Source organism: Salvia splendens, chromosome 5 (assembly GCF_004379255.2).
Source record: "Salvia splendens isolate huo1 chromosome 5, SspV2, whole genome shotgun sequence".
Lineage (NCBI taxonomy): Eukaryota > Viridiplantae > Streptophyta > Magnoliopsida > Lamiales > Lamiaceae > Salvia > Salvia splendens.
In genome coordinates, this window is record NC_056036.1 from 5,604,087 (window position 1) to 5,627,189 (window position 23,103).

Here is a 23,103-nt window from a genome sequence, read left to right on the forward strand (position 1 = left end):
CTGGGGAGGCTCGATGCGATGACTTTTTGAGTGGTTTGTTCTTTCACCGTGAGAACTGGAGGCAGATTTCTCCCGAGGCTGTTCTCCAGACCTACGGGCTGGACTAGCTTCCTCACGTTCATCACGGACGGAAGTATGGGTATTGTGTGATCTGGTACGCATTTTTTGGTGGAAAAGGATCAAAAACTCGCTTTTATCACAGTTTTGGTTCTCTGGTTTCCCACAAACGGCGCCAGTGATGATTTAGCGAATTTTTAATGGGAATAAATGCAAGTAATAAATGAAGATCACAACACTGAGAATTACGTGGTTCGATTTACTGAGGTAAATCTACGTCCACGGGAAGAAAAGAGGGCAAATTTGTATTGCTTGATCTAGCTTACAGATTACAATGCTGATTTGCTATATGAGATTCAGGATCTAGAGCACTTAACCTTGGTCTATCTGATCTAAGTTCTATTTATACATTCGAACTAAGATCGTGGTTTGCAGCCCTGGTAGGGGGGTTGATAACTGCTTAATACCACTAAATAGATTGTGGGTGTAATGGAGGTCGTGGAGATCCTGCATGGGTCCACTATCTCCTTGTTCGGTCGAATACTGAGACCGAACTGATGAACTTTGCCGATCAGCTTTTGCCGATCTGAGAGTTGAGCTCGATTGGTCGGCTTTTACCGAGCTATAGGCTGTGACCGAACTCTTTGGTTGTGCCGAACTGACTTTGCCGATCAGCTTTTGCCGATCTGAGAGTTGAGCTCGATTGGTCGGCTTTTACCGAGCTATAGGCTGTGACCGAACTCTTTGGTTGTGCAGAACTGATACTCTTTCTTGGGTTTTGGGCTGATGGGCCGTCACTGCTATTGGGCTCGCAATTATTGTTTAGTTGTTTAGTTCGTATCCCATCACATACCTTGACTGAAAGGTGTTTGGTGAAATGTCTAACCCGTTTTCTGAATATGGATGCAGTGAGTCTAGTAATGAAAATTAATGAGCGCATTCTGATTTCATTATATGATATGATATGTTCCATTACTCTGCTCTTAGTCTAGTTTAGAAGCTTTGAATTTTTTTTATACTATCGTATGATTGTTCATGAGAAATGTTCTGTTTTGATTTCTTTGTGAGCATCTGTTTTATTTATCTTGGTTGTACTTGTAGATATCACATTTTCGCTGACTACAGGCATCTGATCAAGCCCCGAACTGCGGTACTATTGTTCAGCTTCTAAAGTAGTAAACTATGCCCTCAATTCTACCGGTGGCTCAGGCAACACACCCAGAACCCGAGAAACTAGCTTTGCTTATTGATCAAAGCAAAAACATCAGAAGTCTGAAACAAATCCGAGCAGTACTTATCTGTCGCGGCCTTGAGAGCTATCCGGTCTTAAATCTCAAGCTCCAGTGTTCCTACTCGTCCCTAGGACATGTTGATGACTCTGTGGCACTATTCAACCTTACGCAGAATCATGATGTTTTCTTTTACACGGCCATAATTCGGGGCCATGCCTAAAATGGCCTCCATGAACAAGCTCTTAATTTCTATGTCCAAATGCTGATTGAAGAAATAGAGCCGAATGCATTTACCCTGTCTAGTGTCCTAAAAGCTTGTACACTGGAAACTGGAAAAGTCCTCCATTGCCATGCTCACAAGTTGGGGCTTGTCTCGAATAGTTATGTCAGAACTGCTCTCATTGACATTTATGCAAGGGGTGGGAACATTATCTTTGCCCGTAGACTCTTTGAGTCAATGGTGGAGAGGAACTTGGTTACTTTCACTTCGATGATTACTGGATATGCAAAGAATGGGAATATTGATGAGGCAAGGACATTGTTTGATGAAATGGAAGAGAGGGACGTGGTGAGTTGGAACGTCGTGATTTATGGTTATGCTCAACATGGAAGGTCAAATGAGGCCATAATTCTCTTCAGGCAGATGCTGAAGGCTAAGTTGAAGCCCGATGAAGCTACCATGGTGGCAGTTCTCTCTGCCTGTGGTCAGGTAGGAGCACTGGGATCAGGCCAGTGGATTCATTCTTACCTTGGCTATCAAGCTACTTTGAATTGTCGGGTGGGGACTGCTCTGGTCGATATGTACAGCAAATGCGGAAGTTTAGGGGATGCCAGGAATGTGTTTAATGAAATAAAAAACAAGGATGCTGTTGTTTACAATGCAATGATTGGAGGATATGTTATTCATGGATTTGCACAAGACGCGATTAAGCTGTTCAAGGAAATGTCTGAGATGGGACTCCACCCCACGGACATAACCTTCATCAGCGTTTTGAGTGCTTGTGCACACTCTGGGTTGGTTTCTGAGGGCTGGGGTTATTTTAATGCGATGAAAGATGAATATAGCATTCAGCCGAAGGTAGAGCACTACGGATGCATGGTGAATCTTCTAGGTCGAGCTGGACGCCTAGAAGACGCGTACGAACTGGTGAAGAGCATGAGCATGGATGACGACTCTGTTTTATGGGGAGCGTTGCTCAATGCATGTAGGCTTCACAAGAACATTGCTTTAGGAGAAAAGGTTGTGGAGTTCCTTGTGCAACGTGGTCTTGCAAATTCAGGAACGTACGTCCTCCTCTCCAACATATACGCTGCTTCAGGAAATTGGGACGGGGTGACAAGAACAAGGGTTATGATAAAACAAAGTGGGGTTCAGAAGGAACCGGGGTGTAGCTCAGTTGAAGTGAACAACAAGGTACACGAGTTTCTTGCTGGTGACACGAAGCATCCTAGGAGGAAAGACATTTACGCGATGCTGGAAGAGATGAACGAGTGGCTTAAGGCTCACAGGCATACCTCACAGACAAAGGAAGTTGTACACAACATTGAAGAGGCTGAGAAGGAGCGGTCACTTGAAGTTCATAGCGAGAAGCTTGCGCTTGCATTTGCTCTTATTAGCACGAAACGAGGAACCCCAGTCAAGATTGTTAAAAACCTCAGTGTGTCCGGATTGTCATGCTGTGATGAAGCTCGTGTCGAAGATCACGGGAAGGACGATCATTATGAGGGATCGCAACAGGTTTCATCATTGTTTAGATGGTATGTGTTCTTGTGGTGACTACTGGTGACCTATTCTGTTTGTTTCACAATTAGCAGAACTCACAACAGAAGAAGAAGCAGATGCTAAGAAGAAATAAAGAATTTGTATTAAGCAAATTGATGTTTCCCCTATCTAATCCATCCTGATTAAATCTTAACTTATTGGATTTAATCAAGGCAGATGCACAAGTTTTTGCCACTAACATGAGGATGGCTTTGAAGTAACCTCATCTTCCTCATAAGCATCTGAATTGGTGTGAAATCTATCAAGACTGGTCTCAGAATCAATATCCTGCAACAGAGACACATAGTGAGTAACCTGATCTTCAGCTTCAAACACTCTCGCAGTCGCAGAGTCCCTAAACTTCTGTTTGTAGGCGGCGAGCAGCCTTGCAATCAAGAAACAAGTGCGCTTCTCCAGCTCGCCTTTCCTCAGCAGGCTGGAGAATTCAGCAAGGATCTCCTTCAGTTTCTGCGGGGCGACATCCAGCAACAGATGGCCGCATTGCCTGCAGAAGCTCATGGCGACTTCAACCTTGTCAGAGCTCGGATTCACAGACAGGAGCAGCAACACGTCCAGCGCTAGAATCTCATGGGCGACTCTCTGGTTGACGAGCTGCGCTAGGAATGTCGACGTGGTCAGCATCCGCTTCTTGTCTCTGCGGTTATGCGCAGTATTGAACTGCAGCGCGGCTCTTTTGACGAGCAGGTGTCCGACTTGGGGGAGTTCAGAGTTGATTAATGCGACCAGCGCGGCGTAGACGTTGGACGACTCTGGGGATTTGGACTGCGTTTTGATTACGGCCTGACAGAAGAGGCCTCTTCCGGTGATGAGGATGTTCTCGCTGAGGATTCGACCTGCCACGGACTCGAAGTTGGAAGCGTTGGCCTTTTCGACAAGGTTACCGATTCTTTTCTTCATGGAGAGCCACTCTGATTCTGTGAGCGCTATGTTCTCGTCGAGAGTAACTACAGACTGCATCGAATCCATGGATGGAGCGTCGTTGTCTCTCTCTGTCTCGCAGAGATTTGATTGGATGGTTTGAGTACTTATAGGAGGGGTTTTTCTGTTTGTTCTGTTTAGTTTGGGCTGCAAGCATCAAGAATCCCGGAGAATTTTTATATTTATATTATTTGAACATTTTCGTTTTAAAATATACTCCCTCCGTCCCAACCGTATCATTAAATATAAGTAAATTTTACCATAATTTTGCAATGTCTTTTTTTAGAAACAATGAAAATAGTTACGTTGAGTCAAATTCCAGAATTAGTATTTGGTAATTTTCTCAATTCTGAAATAACGCGGTTTGTTTTAATGGACTAGATATTTGCTTGTTCAAAAGTCCAAAAATTGTTCTTTCTGAAGACTGAGTCGCAAAAACTGGCAACATTGGATCATTTCCTTAACAAATACTGTACAATTTTTTTTTAAAAAAAAATCATCAAAAATTTATAAAAAATACTAGTAATAATATCTTTGGAGATGTTACCAAATTGATTAGTGTTTTGACTGTTTTCCATATACTTCCATCCATTACCCAATACGGTAACGTATAGTACCATATCCATATATAACCATTACTACGACAGGAAATGAAAATAAAATAAAAATCCATAAAAAGGGATTATGTAAACAAGGAAAATTCATATATTTATTACTAGAGAATATAACTTCGTCTCTAAATCTCCACTAAATCTGAATCATAAAAGGTTATCTCCGGAATTCTATCTCAATGACAATGCCATCTCCTCTAACTCAATAATCGGTAGTAGGAGTATTAAATAAAAATTGGGTATTTTGAATAATGAAATTGGGCTTCACAGAATTCAATTAACATTGGGCCCGAACAGTATATTTATTGGGCTTTACCTTAATTAGATAAGTAATAGATTATATTGGGCCTACGGAGCACCCCCACACCTTTTAATTAAGGTGTGTGAAAAAAAAATTACTCCATTATCACAAACGCGAAATTCACTGTTCGATTAACCGCAGCAAATTAAAACTACAAGAATTTCTCATTTACGCATCTAATCAAATAAGAAAGTCTTATTTTATTTTTCAAGCAATTTGATTAACTGTTTTACGAATAAAAAAGTTTCAAACGTCTTACTTTTTCCTAAGAAAATTTTGTTTATTCTAATAAAAGTCTAATTTAATTTTCTGAAAAACTAATGTTTTGCATATAAGCAAAATCACATTATAAATCGTAAAAGTCTTATTTGTTTTATAGAGAAGTCTTATATGGTTGATACATAAATGTACAACTATTCAAAATCTGAATAGAACAGATGCAAATAAACATATTTTAAGTAAATTTTTTGGATTTTTAATAAACAAGATGACTGGCTGTATAAATATTGAACAACTATGAGAATAATACTTAGTTTTGTTTATTTAGCTACATTCGAATGAATAATTTTTTTTCTTCTTAATTGGCTTGTATACTACATAATGCATCGATATTATATTTCCACTTCATATATATGTTATAGGAGTATGTATGTATCCAATTATTGTTTTAATATTGAGATCTGGCCATGGAAAACATGGTCTCGTATCTGTGTATCACAAAAAAAATTATTAGTATAATTAGCATTTTTTATCCAACAAAAAATTGTCCATGTAAACTGAAATATCAAGGATAAAGAAAAAAAGACTTAGAACAGAGAATAAGGAGTATATGTTGCCACCATTTAATTTGTAATTATTTATTAACCACTATTAAATTGGGGTTTAGATTCAATTTTCGGTTTTCAAATGGTTGCCACTATTATAAGAGAGATCAGGATTTGTTAATTATAAGCTAGCTTGCAGTGTATTTTAATTAATCTAAGTTAGTTACCCTTTTAGGGGGAATACATAAACAACTACTATCTGCTACTGTATGGGGATTATTTAATTTATTTCATTGCCCTCTTTAAATAAAATAACTATGCGACATCTTCTTAATTATTTACATCTACCTATTTCTATATCAACGAAATAAGAAATGCACATGTTTCTAAAATCAAAAGTTGAAGTGTACTTACTAACTCGTCAGTCTAATGATTGTTAGATTAAATCATGCTAAGATCTAGGCGTTTCAATCACTATTCTTCCTAACTAATTGATCTTCAAATGATTCCAGAAACAGTATTTATTCTTAAAAAAAATCTTTATTTATGTCCTTTTTTTTTCTTTTTTTAAATCACTGGCCATATTTAATTATGAACATGTTTTTTTTTGGCTATGCACTCTAAACCTCTCATTTCATGTTCAACCTCAAAGCCAGTACTAATAAATTATATCACCACCTAGTGTATACTTTTAAAAAAAATATTGAGTGGATGGGGTTAAATACTAAAGTTGAATGCTTTATAATAATATTGAGAAAACCAAGGTCCACATCTAGCTGGTTGATATAATTGCCATCACTTAGACAAAACCTTGGAGTTGCTTAAAATCAGCACAAAAGTTGGTATAACCAATAAATCTAAAAATATGGACCATATTTCACCCTAATCACCCCAAGATTTTTGCTAAACTCACCCTATATGGGATCACAGGTGTACAAATCTTTTTGTCAAATTCTCATATTTTTAATAATTGTATATCTCAAAACCCAGAATAAATCAGTAATTCGAATACTCAAGTTTTTTTTGAATAAAATCTGAATGCTCACCTCTTTCTTTACTTCTAACTGTCGGTTGCGTTTGGTGCACCCATGAGTAAATTTAGCATTACTACCATGTATTAAAAATATAATATTGTTTAGGTAAGAAACATGGAGGGGACCTCGGACTTTAAGTATGGGATTAGGAGAGAGTTAATAACTTTATTTGAGTCCGTAGACGCGTTCCTATTGGTGGATAGTGACTTGGTTTTGAGATTATCAAGAAAAGTTGTTAATTAATGATTAATTAAGGCGGAATACGACAAGTTTAACGCAAGTGTTTAAACTATTCCCATTTGATTTGCGAGAATGAAAAATAAGACAATTTTTGCTTTGAAATAATCTGTCCAACTTGTGAATTGATATGCCAACTTTTTGGGGATTGAGAGGCCATTGATGTATCTCTAACGATAGACCAAAAACTTAATTAGGTCGAATAATTTTTGTCCGAAAATTTGTTCTATTTTTGTCTTACTAATTAAACAGGAAAAATCATATTAATTGCACATGCACATTTATGAGTATACTATAAAATAAGTACTCCTTGCGTTCTTGATTAAGAGTCATGCTTTGTTATTTCCGTCTGTCCATGAATAAGAGTCATATTTCACTTTTATCATAAATGGTAAGTAGCCTTTACACTCCACCAACTTTTTGTACTCACATTTTATTATAAAACTATATATAATTTGACTCATATTCCACTAATTTATTCAATACACTTTTCTTTACGTTTTTTAAAATCTCTCTCATAATCAAATATGACTCTTATTCCGGAATGGAGGGAGTAGTACATTGTTTATTTAACAGAGTTTTTATAATGGTTTGCTACTGTAGTCAAGTTAAACATCATTCTCAAATTTGCAATTTTAATATTGTAACAAACTATATGTTATTCATTATAACTCTTATAGTATGATATAACCATGATAATTTTGATATTGACTACCAAATTAAAACTCGTACCTAGTAATGTTATTCATACAATAATTGGAAGTACAAGTATTTCAACGAGGAATTAAATAAGAAATGATGCAAGGGTCGCCTCACAGAGCAATTATTTGTTACAATAATTTTGAAGTTATTTGACTTGAATTTATTTAACATGTAGTAATAAATTAGCGTCTCGGAAATAATATAATCATTTTAGATCGAGAAAAGCATTGTTAATAGTCAACCTTGCCAAAAGTCTTTTGTTAAAAAGAAGGTATAATTTTATTGTTAGAGCTTTCACATTGAAAACAAATTAAAGTTCTTCGTTCACACCAAACTCCCTCGCATAATTTACCGATTCAAATAAATTGATGATGTAGGTTTATCTTTTCAACAGGTGAATTCTTCGTGTGAGTCGTGTGACAGGAGTAGTTGATAATTATTAATTACATGTATATATCCTTCAAAAATAAATATATTTGTCTTAATTTTAACAAAAATTAAATGAGAAAAATGATTAAATAAATCTAAATATAGATATTAAATTACTGAATTATCATTAAAATTTAAAATAATCTAAACTATTATAGGGTTATTATCACAAATTTAAAAATGCAACTCGCAAGCATATATTTTATATTAATTTCATACATAAAAACTTAATCCAGTCACATAAATACATAATGACGGCATCAATTGTGAGTATTTTAAATTAACTAAAAGTATACCAAAATACTGTAATAATTTCATACTGAAGGAACTTAACCTGTCGCATAGCATCAAAAATATTTTAATTAATCCACCTATGTATACCAAAATAATCTATCACTCCCGAAAATTGCAAACGCTTTACGAATTTTTTTTAAACCATTAAATTATAGAGTTAGTTAGAGTATAAATAAAATCTCACAAAAAAAATGTAATCGTGAGAGACCTAATGAGCAATTAATTAGTTCACGAAAAATTTATAGGTCAGACGTGCGTCTTACTTAGGATTTTTTTTAAGTATCAAAAATTCAAAATGCTCAGACCAAAGAGGGAGAACTGTGCAACAGAGAGATGCAAGTAACATAAAAAAATCTCTAAAACTAGCAGAATAAAAGAGGCCAAAGGCAACCATCAACGAGCCTATCAAGTCGAAAAAAACAAACTAACCAAAGGCAGCACAAAATTAAAACTAACCAACACAAAAAGGATCACCCTGATTCACCCATCACGAAGTGTGTCTTGCTTAGGATACAAGTACATATACATTTTAATCTAAATAACTACTTCAAAATGTAAATATTATCCTTGTATGAAAATTATGTGATTAACAAAATTTTATTTATAAAACTATTGTCTCTTACATTTTTTGGCTCATGACAAGTTCTTGTACTACTATTACCTTATGAATTTGTATTTTCCAAGTTCGTAGTAATCAAGCTACACTGTATTTCAAAGTAACAAGTACTCTATGCATTAGAATATTGGCAAACAAAAGTCCAAGATTTAAAGTAATGCTAAAACCTAATAATCGTACCTTTTTAAAAATATTCAAGCCATAAGTTATTCCAAATATATAGAGGAGATCAAGATTCAAACTCCACTACCCCCTTCCCTAAGTCAAAATTAAAAACAATGGTGCATCGTGTAATAAGAATTCGTTGTCTCATTACTATCACGGCCCCACATCGATATTGGTTGCTATAGATAAAAAAACTAACAATTTATTTACTTGATTATGATAATCAAAATTATATAACCATGTATTAACAGTAGAAATACTCGTAAAATGAAATCCTTACTTTCCATTCTCCAAATCTGGAAAAATCCTGACTAATCAACTGCTGCTTCTTGTATAATCATAGGGAGGCAATTTTTTATGTACAAAAAGAAGAAAAGATAGAAACCGAAGTTAACACAAGAATCATACGAAGAAAAATAGTACTACTATAATACAGCTGCTCACCCCGTGTTCAACGAATATATTTTTAAACAATATTTCATAATAAAGTACTATAAATATAATAATTCTAACGGTTAGAATTATTAATTAACCCTCTCCAAAATTTGATCTATCAAAACATATTAAACCACATATTTTGTTTTCTAAGCATCAAATATACATCACTTCATTTATATTTTTTAATAAGCTGTAGTTTAACGGAAAAACTTTTTGGACGAATCGACTCGAGTACTAAATTCTTAATCTCATGTAATAAAACCAAACTGATTATATGTGAACTCATTATACTACTACTATGTTCAAGATAAGGCGTATGCTGATAATTTTTAATAAGCTCAGAAAGATTGAGTAGCGATAGAGTGATGGTGGTTTGTGATGTTGACAGGATTGAAAAGATGGCATGAAGGGAGTGGTAGATCTTCTGTGAGCAAATTGGATTTAGATCAGAAAACCCTAATAATTAATAAATTTACATAAAATTCAACTCTTTTTATAAAGAAAGAAGGAAGTTTTGTCAGTGTGCAACAGGTGACAGAAGGTCTATTATAAAAGTAGTAGTACTAGTATAAAATTTTAAAGATTATATTATAATGTTGATGTTGTAGGATATTAATGGATGGAAGTGGAGTTTGTGGCGTGGGCATCATCGTCCGCCCGATGCCTCGGGCGAGCCATCGTCCGCCTACTGTGGGTGTGCAGACGATGCCATCGTCCGCCTACTGTGGGTGTGCAGACGATGCCATCGTCCGCGCCCTATAGATCGTCCGCCCACTGTGGGGGACGCGGACGATGCAATGCGTTGTTAATTCCGCACAACGCTCTCATGCAATGTCAGGACCCGGCCAAAGCCGAATACCTCCAGGGGATGATCGATGAGTTGCGCCGCAAGTTGGGACTTTTGTAAAGTAGTCAACTTTTTTTCATTTCTAACTCGTGTAAAACATTTTTTTAATCAATGTAGGATTTGCTGTTTTTAATTAATCGTGGTATTTTTTAATTATTTTGCACTGACATATTTGAAAACATTTAAATTAATTAACAAAACAATAGTTAAATCTATAGGACGGCTTATAGGACGCCCCACAGCAGGTTGAAGGGTAAGAGAATAAAATGCTAACGTGGCAGTGCATAGGGCGGGCTTTAGGACTAAGTGCGCCTAGTGCTAATGCTGTGATACAAAGAAAAGTGAGTTAAGGATTGGGTAGCAGCATAGGTTATTGATGGATCGGCGAATTTTTGATGATGATAAATGCTCGTAAAAATAAATTACGACACAGAGAATTTTACGTGGTTCGATTTACAGAGGTAAATCTACGTCCACGGGGAGAAATGGGGGCAGGTTTGTATTGCTTGATCTGCGAATTACAGCTTACAACACAGACTTGCTATATGATTATTTCTCTAGAGAGATTCTAACCCTTTTCTATCAGATCTAAGTTCTATTTATACATTGAACTAAGATCGTGGCTTACATCATCACTCTAGGTCGTGGAGGTCGTGTAGGTCATGGCCTAAGATCGTGGCCTGAGTTGACGCCACGTGGTAGTGGGTGTGTTGGAAGTTGTGGAAATCCTGCATGGGTCCACTAACTCCTTGTTCGGTCGAATACTGAGACCGAACTGCTTTGGTTGCCGATCTGAGAGTAGAGCTTGATGCCGACCTGAGAGCAGAGCTTGATTGGTTGGCTTTTACCGAGCTGTAGGCTGAGGCCGAACTCTTTGGTAATGCCGAACTCCTCCGAACTCTTTGGTAATGCCGAACTCATACTCTTCCTTGGGCTTTGGGCTGATGGGCCGTCACTGCTGTTGGGCTTGTTTAGTTCGTACCCCATCACTACCCCCCCCCGAAAGACGAAGTGAATCACTTCGGCGAAGCGAGTCACTTCGGCATTCTGGATAAAGGTACGGGGGAGGCTGACGTCAGGGGACGTGCCTTGCATGTGACTGCATTAAATGCGACAGTAAAATCCGGCCGTTGAATCCTGAAAAGGTGGGATTCGAAACGGTGCGACGATTTTGAAATCTTCGCCGAATCTGATAAATATGCTCTTTCTTCCTCATTTGAACACCTTTGCTGTTGCGTCTTCTATACTCTCTCTTTCTCGAGAAATTTTCTTCCGCTTTCAAGAGCTTCTTCAGACTTTCTTCACTTTCAAAAAGTAAGAAAAATGTCTTCTTCTTCTTCTTCGGTGTCGGGTAGCGGTAGGAAAGGGGATAAGGGGTCTTCTAGCCGGAAAGAATCCGGGGAGAAGACCGTAGAGTATTTTCACAGTATCTTGAGTAAGGATACTGTGATATCCCTTCACGAGAAATATTTTTTACATGGGGGGAAGGCGGTGGTTCCCGACGATGATCATAGGGCTAACGACCCGCCGGAGGGTTATGCCACCGTTTACGAAGCCTGCTTAGAATGCGGGCTTCGTTTTCCTCTTCCCCCACCTTTTGTAGAGCTTCTTGATTTTTTTCAACTCCCTTTAGGTCAGGTGACTCCGAACTCTTGGAGGCACTTATCGGCTTTTGCTGCCGAACTGCGTAGGCTAGATAAGGATCTGTCTCTGAGGGCAATCCTTAATTTTTTCCAGTTTAAAAGGAAGGGATCTTGGTTCTACTTGATCCCCTTACAGCCTTTTAGGGCCTTCTGCCGAACCAAGTGGCCGAAATGGCAAAACCGTTTCTTTTTTTATAATAGGACTTCGGCTCCGGGCTTTCCTTGGAGAAGGCCGAAGTCCGTGATTCCCCATCCTCGGTTAGAACCGTTGGCCGAGCTCGAGGGCGAGCTCAATAAGATTCCTATGATTAGGAAACAGTATTCGGAAACTGAGCTCGTCAAGGGCGACCTCGTGTTCAATATCTCGTCTTCGGACGAAGAGGCCGAGGGTGAGGATTTCTCTTTATCTTTATGCTCTACTGCTTTAACGAAGAAAACTAACCTTGTTTTCTTGCTTTTTGGCAGTGTTCATGCTGAATAAGGCTATCCGAAAGTCCTCCGAGCTTGAGGAGCCGGAGAAAGAGAAGGCTACCAGCTCGGCGCCTGATGCCGAGAAGAATCCGAAGAGGCAAAAGACCTCTTCGGGTCCAAAGAAGCCGGAGTCGACTTCGGCAAGTAGGAAGGGGAGGACCCAGAAGCCCCCGAGAGCGCCAGAGAAAGATGTGGTCTTGGCGCCTCCTTCGGAACATATCTGTGAGCCATTTTTATGGCCCACGGACTTCGCCGAGGTGAATTGTCTTCTTGATTCTTTGGCTTGGCTTCTGTCCTGTATTTTTGGTGCCCTCTGTTGACTTTTTTCCTTGTCCATTTTCAGAGGAACGATATGCTCTCCAAGCTCGTCGCCGTCGAACTCTCCAAAGCGTCCAACGACTATGCTGAGATGCAGAGGAAATTGGCGGCTGCTTGTCACCGGGCCGAGCAGGCCGAGGCAAACTTTGAGAAAGCCAGAGCTGCTAGGATTTCGGCCCAGGATGAAGCTCAGTTTGCCAAAAACCAGCTCGTCATCCAGCGAGAGCAGACGAAACGGAGTGATGCTGCCGCCGTGGTTGCCCAGGGGGAGGCTCTCCGTGTTTACACGGAGAAACTCTTTTTGAGTAGCCAGTTCTCGGCTTTTGTCGGTAGTCTGGTAAGGCTAATTGCCGATAAGGGCGAGCAGGGGGCCGACGTCGTACTGCCTCTGTACAGCCGAGAGATAGCAGCTCGGCTTCAGAATCTGCCGCTCCTTGAGGAGCTCGCTTCATCTTCGGTCCTGCTTTCTGCAGACCGAGTCCGGAGTTGTCGAGCTGATCGGGACGAGAACCTGGAGGCTATCTTTGCCTCCGTGGGACCCGTTTCACCCGCTTCGACTTACAACGGAGAGGGTGAGGCCGAGCCGCTGGAGCGGGAGGCCGAAGTCGAGCGAGCCGGGCATCCGGAGAAGGAAGCCGATCAGGAGGCGCAGCAGATCGGCTACGGTGGCGCCGAGCAGGCTGGGGAGAGCAAGGAGGCAGAGGCTGAAGCTGAAGCAGATAAGGAGAAGGAAGCTGAACCTCACCGAGAAGGCGGAGACGAAGCTAGCGAAGTATGATTTCGTCTCCCTTCTCTTAGTTTAGTTTCTTCCTTTATGTAAAATGGCCTTGAAGCCCTCCTTGTATAGAAAAATTTTTTTTCTTATGAATGAAAAAATTCTTCTTTCTGCTCTTGTGTCTTCGTTTAGCCTTTCGTACTCTCTTACTCCTGTTGTGGTTTACTACCTGCTCGGTAAGCTGAAATGCCGAACTGACGTAGCTGCTTTGTATTCTTAACTCTCAAGGAGCTGGAGATACTTCACTGGAAACGGCTGTACTCTTCGGCTTTAGACGAAGCTGAGAAAAGAGCTATAGCCGATCAGACGAAGAATGACGAGCTTCTGGCTCGTTTAGTGAAGCTGGAGGCCGATAATAAGGACTTAGAGTCCGATAAGAATGATCTGGAGGCCGAGCTGAATACGACCATTGCTGAGAGGACTGCGTACGAGGATTACATCCGTGTGCGCGGGGGAATGACCATATCAGATGTTCAGAGTCGAGTTGACGAACTGTGGGAGGAATATAATGTACTCCGGAGGAACAATGCGCTGGAGAGCTCGGCTTGCCAACAAGTCGTGAAATCATTGCGGCGCTGGGCTTCTCGGTACGACATTGTTCTTGCCCGGCGTCCCTCAATTGAGAGATTCCTCCGGCATTTCCCGCCAACAGATGCTAGTACTCCAGCTCAAACCTCTGATTCACTTGCTCAAAACCCTACTCCAAGTCAGCAACGAACTCAGGGACAACCGGAGACGTCAAGTCGAGGACGGACTGAAGTTCGCAGAGGAGCTGTGGTTATGAGTGAGCAAGATCGGCAAATGCTTCGTGAAGAGACTCTTCGCCGCCGAGGTGCTAGGGCTTCCCGGGCTCAGAGAAGAGGTGGCAGGTCGATTAGAGCATCTCGTCGACCTGCTTATTCTGCGGCTGCCTGGAACGCCCGAACTCAGCTTCACGAGGATTTTGTGAATAGATGGCTCAACTTTAGCAACCCTGGACAGTAGAATAGTCCTTTGTAATAGCGTAACGCCATCTCGTAGGGTAGCGGAGTTGTGTGCCGAACAAGATTTGAAAAATGAAATTTTGTTTTCGCTTTTAACACTGTATTTACAGCTTCGCGAAAAAATTTCATCATACTTGTCCTCGGTCTTATGAAGTGAACTTCTTTGACCGGACTTGTCTTTGGTCTGATGAAATAAACATCTTTGACCGGACTCGTCTTTGGTCTGATGAAATAAACATCTTTGACCGGACTCGTCTTTGGTCTGATGAAATAAACATCTTTGACCGGACTCGTCTTTGGTCTGATGAAATGAACATCTTTGACCAGACTCGTCTTTGGTCTGATGAAACAAACATCTTTGACCGGACTCGTCTTTGGTCTGATGAAATAAACATCTTTGACCGAACTCGTCTTTGGTCTGATGAAATAAACATCTTTTGACCGGACTCGTCTTTGGTCTGATGAAATAAACATCTTTGACCGGACTCGTCTTTGGTCTGATGAAATAAACATCTTTGACCGGACTCGTCTTTGGTCTGATGAAATGAACATCTTTGACCAGACTCGTCTTTGTGTTCTAATTTGGCGATTTTCGTCGCCGGGATCGAACTTTCCCTTGTCCTAATTCGGCGAGTTTTATCGCGTGGATCGGACTTTCCCAGTTAACCGAAGTGGTCTTATGCAGTAAACCTCTTTGACTAGACATGGTCGTCCTCGGTCTTATGAGGTAAACTGCTTTGACCGAACTTGGTCGTCCTAATTCGGCGAGTTTTATCGCGTGGATTGGACTTTCCCTTGTCCTAATTCAGGCAAGTTTTATCGCGAGAATCGGACTTTTGTTGCAGTTCGTTTCAGACGAAGTGCTTGATTCTTAAGCAGAATTGTGGTCTTGTATCCTCTTTAGAAGCTTTGACACACAATCGTGGGCTTGTTGCAGCTCGTTTCAGACGAACTGCTTGTTTAAGCTGAATTGTGGTCTTGTATCCTCTTTAGAAGCTTTGACGCACAATCGTTGGCTTGTATGTTCTAAAAAGGGGATCAGCCTTTGAAGAACGAGATACCTCAGTTTTATTTGTAAGAGACGACACTCACATAGACAGACACAACGCACGTAGAGACGAGAACAAGTAAAAAACAAAGAAAACACATAAGACTGACTGACCGGACTGTCTCTTACAAATGGAACTTTTTGAGGTTGGAAACGTACCATGTTCGGGGTACTTGTGCTCCTGACGTGAGTCAATTTGCAAGACCCTTTGCCGAGGACTTCTGACACCCGATGTGGACCTTCCCATGTGGGTTCGAGTTCGCCCAGCTTTTCTGCTCGGCTTACTTCGTTGTTTCTCAAGACGAGATCTCCCACTTGAAATTGCAGCTTCTTCACCCTTTGGTTGTAATACCGGGCTACTTGCTCCTTGTACTTGGCTGCTTTTAGGCAGGCCAATTCTCTTCTTTCTTCGGCAAGATCTAGTTCGGCTCTCAGTCCGTCACCATTCATTTCTGAGGAGAAATTGAGTTCGGGGACTGGATATGCCGATCTCAACCGAATCACGGCTTCAGTGCCGTACACCATCGAGTTCGGCTCCGGTGTGACTTCGGTCATTTCGCCGGCCTCTGATTCCGGCTGCTGTGATTGCTATGCTTGATGGTGCCGAACTGATTGCTCGGCACTTTTAAGCGCAATCTGCGAACACACTTGCTCTTTTTCGATCACCTCGGATGACCGCTATCTCTCCTTTAGTGGAGAAGGTGTTCGGCGAGGATGCCTCTGATCGCTATGACCGGGCTTCTTTTTGTCTTCTCTAGATGAGCTGTCTAAAGACCGTTTTCGACGGTCTGCCTCATCGGCACGAGAAAACTTGTCCGCAATGTCCCACATCTCTTGAGCTGTTTGCGGACCGCACTCCACGAGCTTTCTGTAGAGAGCTCCGGGCAGGATTCCATTTTGGAATGCCGAAATGACAAGTAGATCATTGAGATTATCTACCTGTAGGCATTCCTTATGGAATCTCGTCAGGAAGTCGCTGATCTTTTCGTCGCGACCTTGACGTATAGAAAGCAGCTGAGCCGAAGTATTTCGGGCTTCCGCTTTCTGAAAGAACCTCCTGTGGAAAGCATCCATCAGATCTCGGTAGGATCTAATGCTGCCTTGAGGAAGGCTGTCGAACCACCTTCTGGCGTTCCCGATGAGCAGCTCGGGGAACAGCTTGCACATATGGACCTCATTGAGACCTTGGTTCGCCATATTATACTGATAGCGTCCCAGGAAGTCATGAGGATCCACGAGTCCGTCATAGGTTATCGACGGAGTTCGGTAGTTCTGTGGAAGGGGAGTTCGGGTAATATCGTCCGAGAACGGAGTCCTCAATGCTCCGTACATGGCGAACCCGACATTTCTTCGGTATGGAGGAGATGGAGTTCTCCTGTGATTCCGGTACCGAGGATTCTTTCTTCTGGAAGACATGACACTACTGCGGTAGTGACTGTCTCGTATGGAGGGAGAGGGAGAATCCGCCGTTTTTGTCCCCGGCTGCTTTTGGCTTTTTTGCAGGAAGGTTAAGAATTCCTCCTGCTTTTCCGCCAAAAACAGCTTGACAGCCTCGTTCAAATCGGGCTGCTGGGAAGACTCGGTGTGACGGCTTTTGGAGCGGCTTGTTCCTCCACCATGAGAACTGGTGGTGGATTTATCCCTAGGCTGTTTTCCCGACCTATGGGATGGATTGGCTTCCTCCTGGTTCTCACGGGCAGGAATACGGGTACTCTGCGATCTGGTATGCATTTTTTTGGGTTGAAAAAATGGTCAAAAATTCGCTTTATCACAAATTTGGTTCTCTGTTTCCCACAGACGGCGCCAGTGATGGATCGGCGAATTTTTGATGATGATAAATGCTCGTAAAAATAAATTACGACACAGAGAATTTTACGTGGTTCGATTTACAGAGGTAAATCTACGTCCACGGGGAGAAATGGGGGCAGGTTTGTATTGCTTGATCTGCGAATTACAGCTTACAACACAGACTTGCTATATGATTATTTCTCTAGAGAGATTCTAACCCTTTTCTATCAGATCTAAGTTCTATTTATACATTGAACTAAGATCGTGGCTTACATCATCACTCTAGGTCGTGGAGGTCGTGTAGGTCATGGCCTAAGATCGTGGCCTGAGTTGACGCCACGTGGTAGTGGGTGTGTTGGAAGTTGTGGAAATCCTGCATGGGTCCACTAACTCCTTGTTCGGTCGAATACTGAGACCGAACTGCTTTGGTTGCCGATCTGAGAGTAGAGCTTGATGCCGACCTGAGAGCAGAGCTTGATTGGTTGGCTTTTACCGAGCTGTAGGCTGAGGCCGAACTCTTTGGTAATGCCGAACTCCTCCGAACTCTTTGGTAATGCCGAACTCATACTCTTCCTTGGGCTTTGGGCTGATGGGCCGTCACTGCTGTTGGGCTTGTTTAGTTCGTACCCCATCAGTTATGGTGCCCTGAAATTGTGGGGGGTGGGGTTTTTAAGGTTTTGAGAACTGAGGCTCTCTTACAGCTTTATGTCCTAACTCTATACCTACTATCACGCACTTCTACTCATCAAATAATTATTCTTTTTCACTATTTACATATTTCAGTTTTTTGGAAAATCATTCCAGACGAATCACGTAGGATACAATATCATTGAGTTTACATTAAAAACATTATACTTCCTCCGTACCAATTAAATTGAGACAAAATTTTTAGGCACGGAGATTAAGAAAATATATTGAAAAGTAAGAGAGATGATTAAAGTAGGAAAGATAAAGATAGAGTAAAGTAGATGGTGAATTAAAGTAATAGTGATTGGATGTTTTTTTTTTAAATAACTCTATTTAGTTGGAACATCCTAAGGAGGAATACGACTCAACTTAGTTGGGATGAATAAGGTATAATATATGGTAATGGACGTCATTATCCATAGAATTTAACCTAAATAAAAAATGGAGTATTTAATAGTCTAGTATATCCTTTATTGATTTTTAATGGAGTATTATTTTTTAAAAACAAATTATGTCCTATTACATGGCAATTTATTTGCCATTTTATTATTATAAGATCTTGTGATCTAAATTTGGTATTGGTTATGCATTTAAAATTGATTTAGTATTTATCATTGTGCTATATATATAATGAATCTGTTCCTTAAAATGTTTAACTAAGACTGCATATTGACCAATATCAGGTTTGAAATTTAGATGGCCCAGATTAAAAATACATAATAGAGTATAATATTGATCCACAAATTCTTTTTTCAATGAATACATATTCATTATGAATATTATACAGATCCACATTATATTACATACAAATTCACGTTGAACGATATATAAATTCTAATTTGCAATACATACAAAAAAATCAACTAATACGGATTCAATTTGCTATAGTAAAAATTAAAACCCCACGAATTTTAATCTTTAATTTACTTAATTAAAAATTTTGTTTTCAAGTACACTTGCTTTGATCCGGTAAATAATCATTATGTACAACGAACTCGAAAGGCATTCTTCCAAACAATAGCAACTTTAAGAAGAGGTACTTAGTAGCTAGATCCACAAACATCAATGTCCCACTACTCTTAAATGAATTATTATTGGCTTTTATAATGCTAATTTATCATAGTGTTTGAAAAAATATGTTTTAAAATGTATTTTTAAACATAAAAAAGTGCTAGCTAGCTAACACTAACATATTTTTTCATATTATTTAATTCAGCCGTGCATCCATGGTAGTTTATTCATGTTCAACTACTGAAAACTTCTCTTTTAACTATTTTGGCGTTACATCCTTGTTTGTTGGGTAAACTAGGCAGTTAATAACCTTTTTTACAACATAATCAATTACTAGTTGAAGTAATTTTATAGTAATTAAAAAAGAAAAAGAAATTAAGATGTAGGCAGGTATGATTGAATTGTGTGAGACGTGGAAGGGGGGGGGGGGCTAGGAGGGGCGGTCAAACAGAGGTTTGACCGATTGGAAATGAAAGGGACAGCTACATTTGATATGAAAGCTTTCTCTGCATTTGACTTTACACTCATCTCAACTGACCTCAGCTCTGCTTCAATTCTTGACCATACCACCTCTTTTAATTTCTTCTGGAATTAGTCATACCAGTTTCAATCGGTGCCGGCTGAATTGTACTCGGAACCGAATGAGGACGATCTGGCACCGTGTTAAGGATAATCTCCTTAACGCGATGCCGGAAGATAGATTAGAAGTCCCGGGAGGCAGAATCCCGTCGACAACTAGGGTTTGCAGAAAAATGATAAAGAAAACAAGAAAGACGATGAACAATTATTTCATTCATTCCTTCATGAGAATAATAATAGCCCTATTTTTAATAGGGATACTAATTTAATGAGAAAGACAAAAGATATGAAAAGATATGCAATCCCTAAATTATCTAACTAAATAATGCAACTAAATAATTAATTATTAAATGTATCAACCCCCCGCGGTTAAAATCCACATTGTCCTAAAGGTGGGAACCACGACACAATGAAGAGAGTCCAAAACAACAGCTTTGGTGAGATAACTCCCCCCCGGATCAAATGCACACCGAATAATTGAACGACTTCCTTCATTATTCCCATAAAAAATCATCGAGTGAGGCTCGATGCCTGCAGTGGATGACATATCGATGTGTGATAGACCCGTCTGAGTAGGATGAATGCTCTGGTAAAATCCATGCCAACGTTCAAGATCTTCACATAGAGGCTGCCTTATATTGCAAATAAGTGAGATAAACTTAACAATACGAGGTTCCTCCTTTGATTCTTCCGGCCTCAACGCCCTTATAGGTGTTGTTCCTGTTTGAGCTGGTGGTTCATTTCTTGACTCACTGCAGTGCATAACAACAGAATCTTTCTTCACAGTTGTGACAATTTTATCCCCATTGGCTTCCTCTTTCATTATATCATTGTCACGTACCACATTGTCATTGTCAGTGCAACGCCTGTCTAGAAGCTCTTTCTCTGTGCCACGAGCAGAAATTTCTCTTTTGGCAGCCTCCTCTCGAAGCTGTTTTATCTTCAGCTTTTGCAGGTCATCAATGGCGTTGACATCCTACTGTCCATATGAATCCATATTATCCTCCATGTTTTCCTCCCCACCTGAGTGTCTTGGAGCAGAAACCGCTGCACATAAGACTCCCAACCAGAATAGGGTGGGTGCCGGGGCGCCCCCGAATGCGGCTGGTGGTAGGGTTCATGCTCATATGTGGTCGGCGGTCCGTAGCCGTTGGGTTGATAGTGGCTGTTGTGGGGAGACGGCTGGTAGTATGACAGCTGCGGGGGCCAACCGGTTGGGGATGGCTGCTCATATACCGGGTATCCTTGCGATGAGGGTTGTCCCGGCGGGTGGTAGTCCGGCCGCCCGTGCTGGTATCTGGCGGGGAAGGACCGCGGCTGCCCGAATGTCTCTGGACCAGCAAATTGTGGCCATGGAGGATGGTAATCCAGTTGCCCTGGCTGGTAACCGGCGTGAGAGTTCAACGGTTGTTTGTTAGGGTCTGGTTCGGTGTAAAGGGTCTTCCCAATAGGAGAAATCGGAGTCTGGTCTAGTGGTGAGAAGGTTGGGGGCGGTGGTTGGTCGTACAGCCGGGGTCGGTCGGGTGGATCAGGTTCGGGTTGCAACGGAGGGAGCGTCGCTGCTACCCTGCGCTCATGCTCAACCAATCGGGACTCGAGTCGGGCGAACCTAGCGAGAATATGCTCCAACTTTGCAGCTGTTGAATTCAATTGCAAGTCTTCGGATACTTGCGATACCTCCAGCCATGAACGAAGATTGACTTCAGCCATGAGTTCGAGGATAAAAGCACCAATTTGTTAAGGATAATCTCCTTAACTCGATGCCGGAAGATAGATTAGAAGTCCCGGGAGGCGGAATCCCGTCGACAACTAGGGTTTGCAGAAAAATGATAAAGAAAACAAGAAAGACGATAAACAATTATTTCATTCAATCCTTCATGAGAATAATAATAGCCCTATTTATAATAGGGATACTAACTTAATGAGCAAGACAAAAGATATGAAAAAGATATGCAATCCCTAAATTATCTAACTAAATAATGCAACTAAATAATTAAATATTAAACGTATCACACCGTCGCTTGATCGTCGGTTCAGAACCATCGATCAAACGACACTATGTTAGTGTTCCAAAAGCCAGTGAAAATCAGCTGTTTTTATGAGAATCCTACTTAAAAGTGTTATTCTATTCGTCCTAAAATACTTGAGATGTTTCTATTAGACAATATAATTTAGGAACGATTGTTTTAAGTGGCGATAGAATAAAGTCTGAGAAAAAATAAAGTTTGAAAGAGTATATATAAAATAAAGTAGGAAAAAGAATATTATATATAGTTTGATGATAAACCAGACTAGTTCAACTTGCCACGCGTATGTCTATTGAAATTATATCACTCCATTAAAAGTTAAATGCATAACAAGCTGTTCGTTTCTCCTATGATTTTTTTTTCAATTCGAGCATATTTCGATTGAAGAGAGCATAATCGAGATTATATGCGATTGTTATTGAAACAATAAAAAGATAGTTCCTCTTGCCGTATTTTCAAAGGTATATATCGAAGTCGATACCGGAGTAAGATAAATACCTCAAATGCAAAAGTCCTAACACACGAAAATATTCTCATATCAATTTTTTTTTATTCCTATCACGATATGAAGTCCAGTTCAAACATTATAAACCTTTTTTTTTGTGTTCATGTTGTTTTATTTTGTGAAGAGGGTATACTCTTTTTTGTACACTTGTTATTTTTCTATTTATTTCTAAAGTATTTTATTCAAGATGGAATTATAGTATAGTCTGGCTCATTGAATATTTATCTTTTGCCATTTTCATGAGCTAGATCTGGGTTCCAAGTTCCAACTTGTTCGTTTCTTCATTTGTAGTATTGCTATATACTCATAAAAAGAAAAAGAGAGAAAAAGATGCTAGGTCAAAATTGCCTACTTTCACGAAATTGGCATAAACATTTTTAGCATTTAAAAAGTAATTATGGGCTGGTTTTTCTTTATTGTTAAAATAAACACATGATCAATGCCGAGTAATTTAACGTTGGGTTCTCTTTTATTACTATAAATAATTGGTTAAGTCAAATAAGTATAATCTAATTCGTAAAGATAATATCCTAACTGAAGTTACACAATTTCCTCCTGTGTACATAAAGCTATATGAAGTGTAAAAATAATTAAATATCATTGCACACATAAACAAAATAAAGTATACTACGTAAAGATAAAGGTCGAGCATAAGAGAATTATTATCATATACGTGCATCTTTCCACGACAACACAAGTAGTAATATTTTTACGAGACATCAAGGTGTAGGGAGCAGTTAATTAATTAATTGAAAAGCCACTTATTGGATCTAATCTTATTATTACTATTATTATAATATTGCTAGGATAAGTGTATTCTATTATCAAATAAAATGATAG

General features: G+C 39.9%; 1 protein-coding gene and 1 pseudogene across 1 annotated transcript; one reads left to right on the top strand and one right to left on the bottom strand.

Annotated features, from left to right (window-relative positions):
- The first annotated feature begins 1,239 nt into the window (after positions 1-1,239).
- LOC121804391 lies at positions 1,240-3,076 on the top strand (annotated as a pseudogene).
- A 170-nt stretch (positions 3,077-3,246) lies between these two features.
- Positions 3,247-4,038, bottom strand: LOC121803690 (pre-mRNA-splicing factor CWC22 homolog). Its single transcript, XM_042203326.1, has one exon. The coding sequence runs from the start codon at positions 4,036-4,038 to the stop codon at positions 3,247-3,249; it is 792 nt and encodes a 263-aa protein (XP_042059260.1).
- Between the last annotated feature and the right edge of the window lie 19,065 nt (positions 4,039-23,103).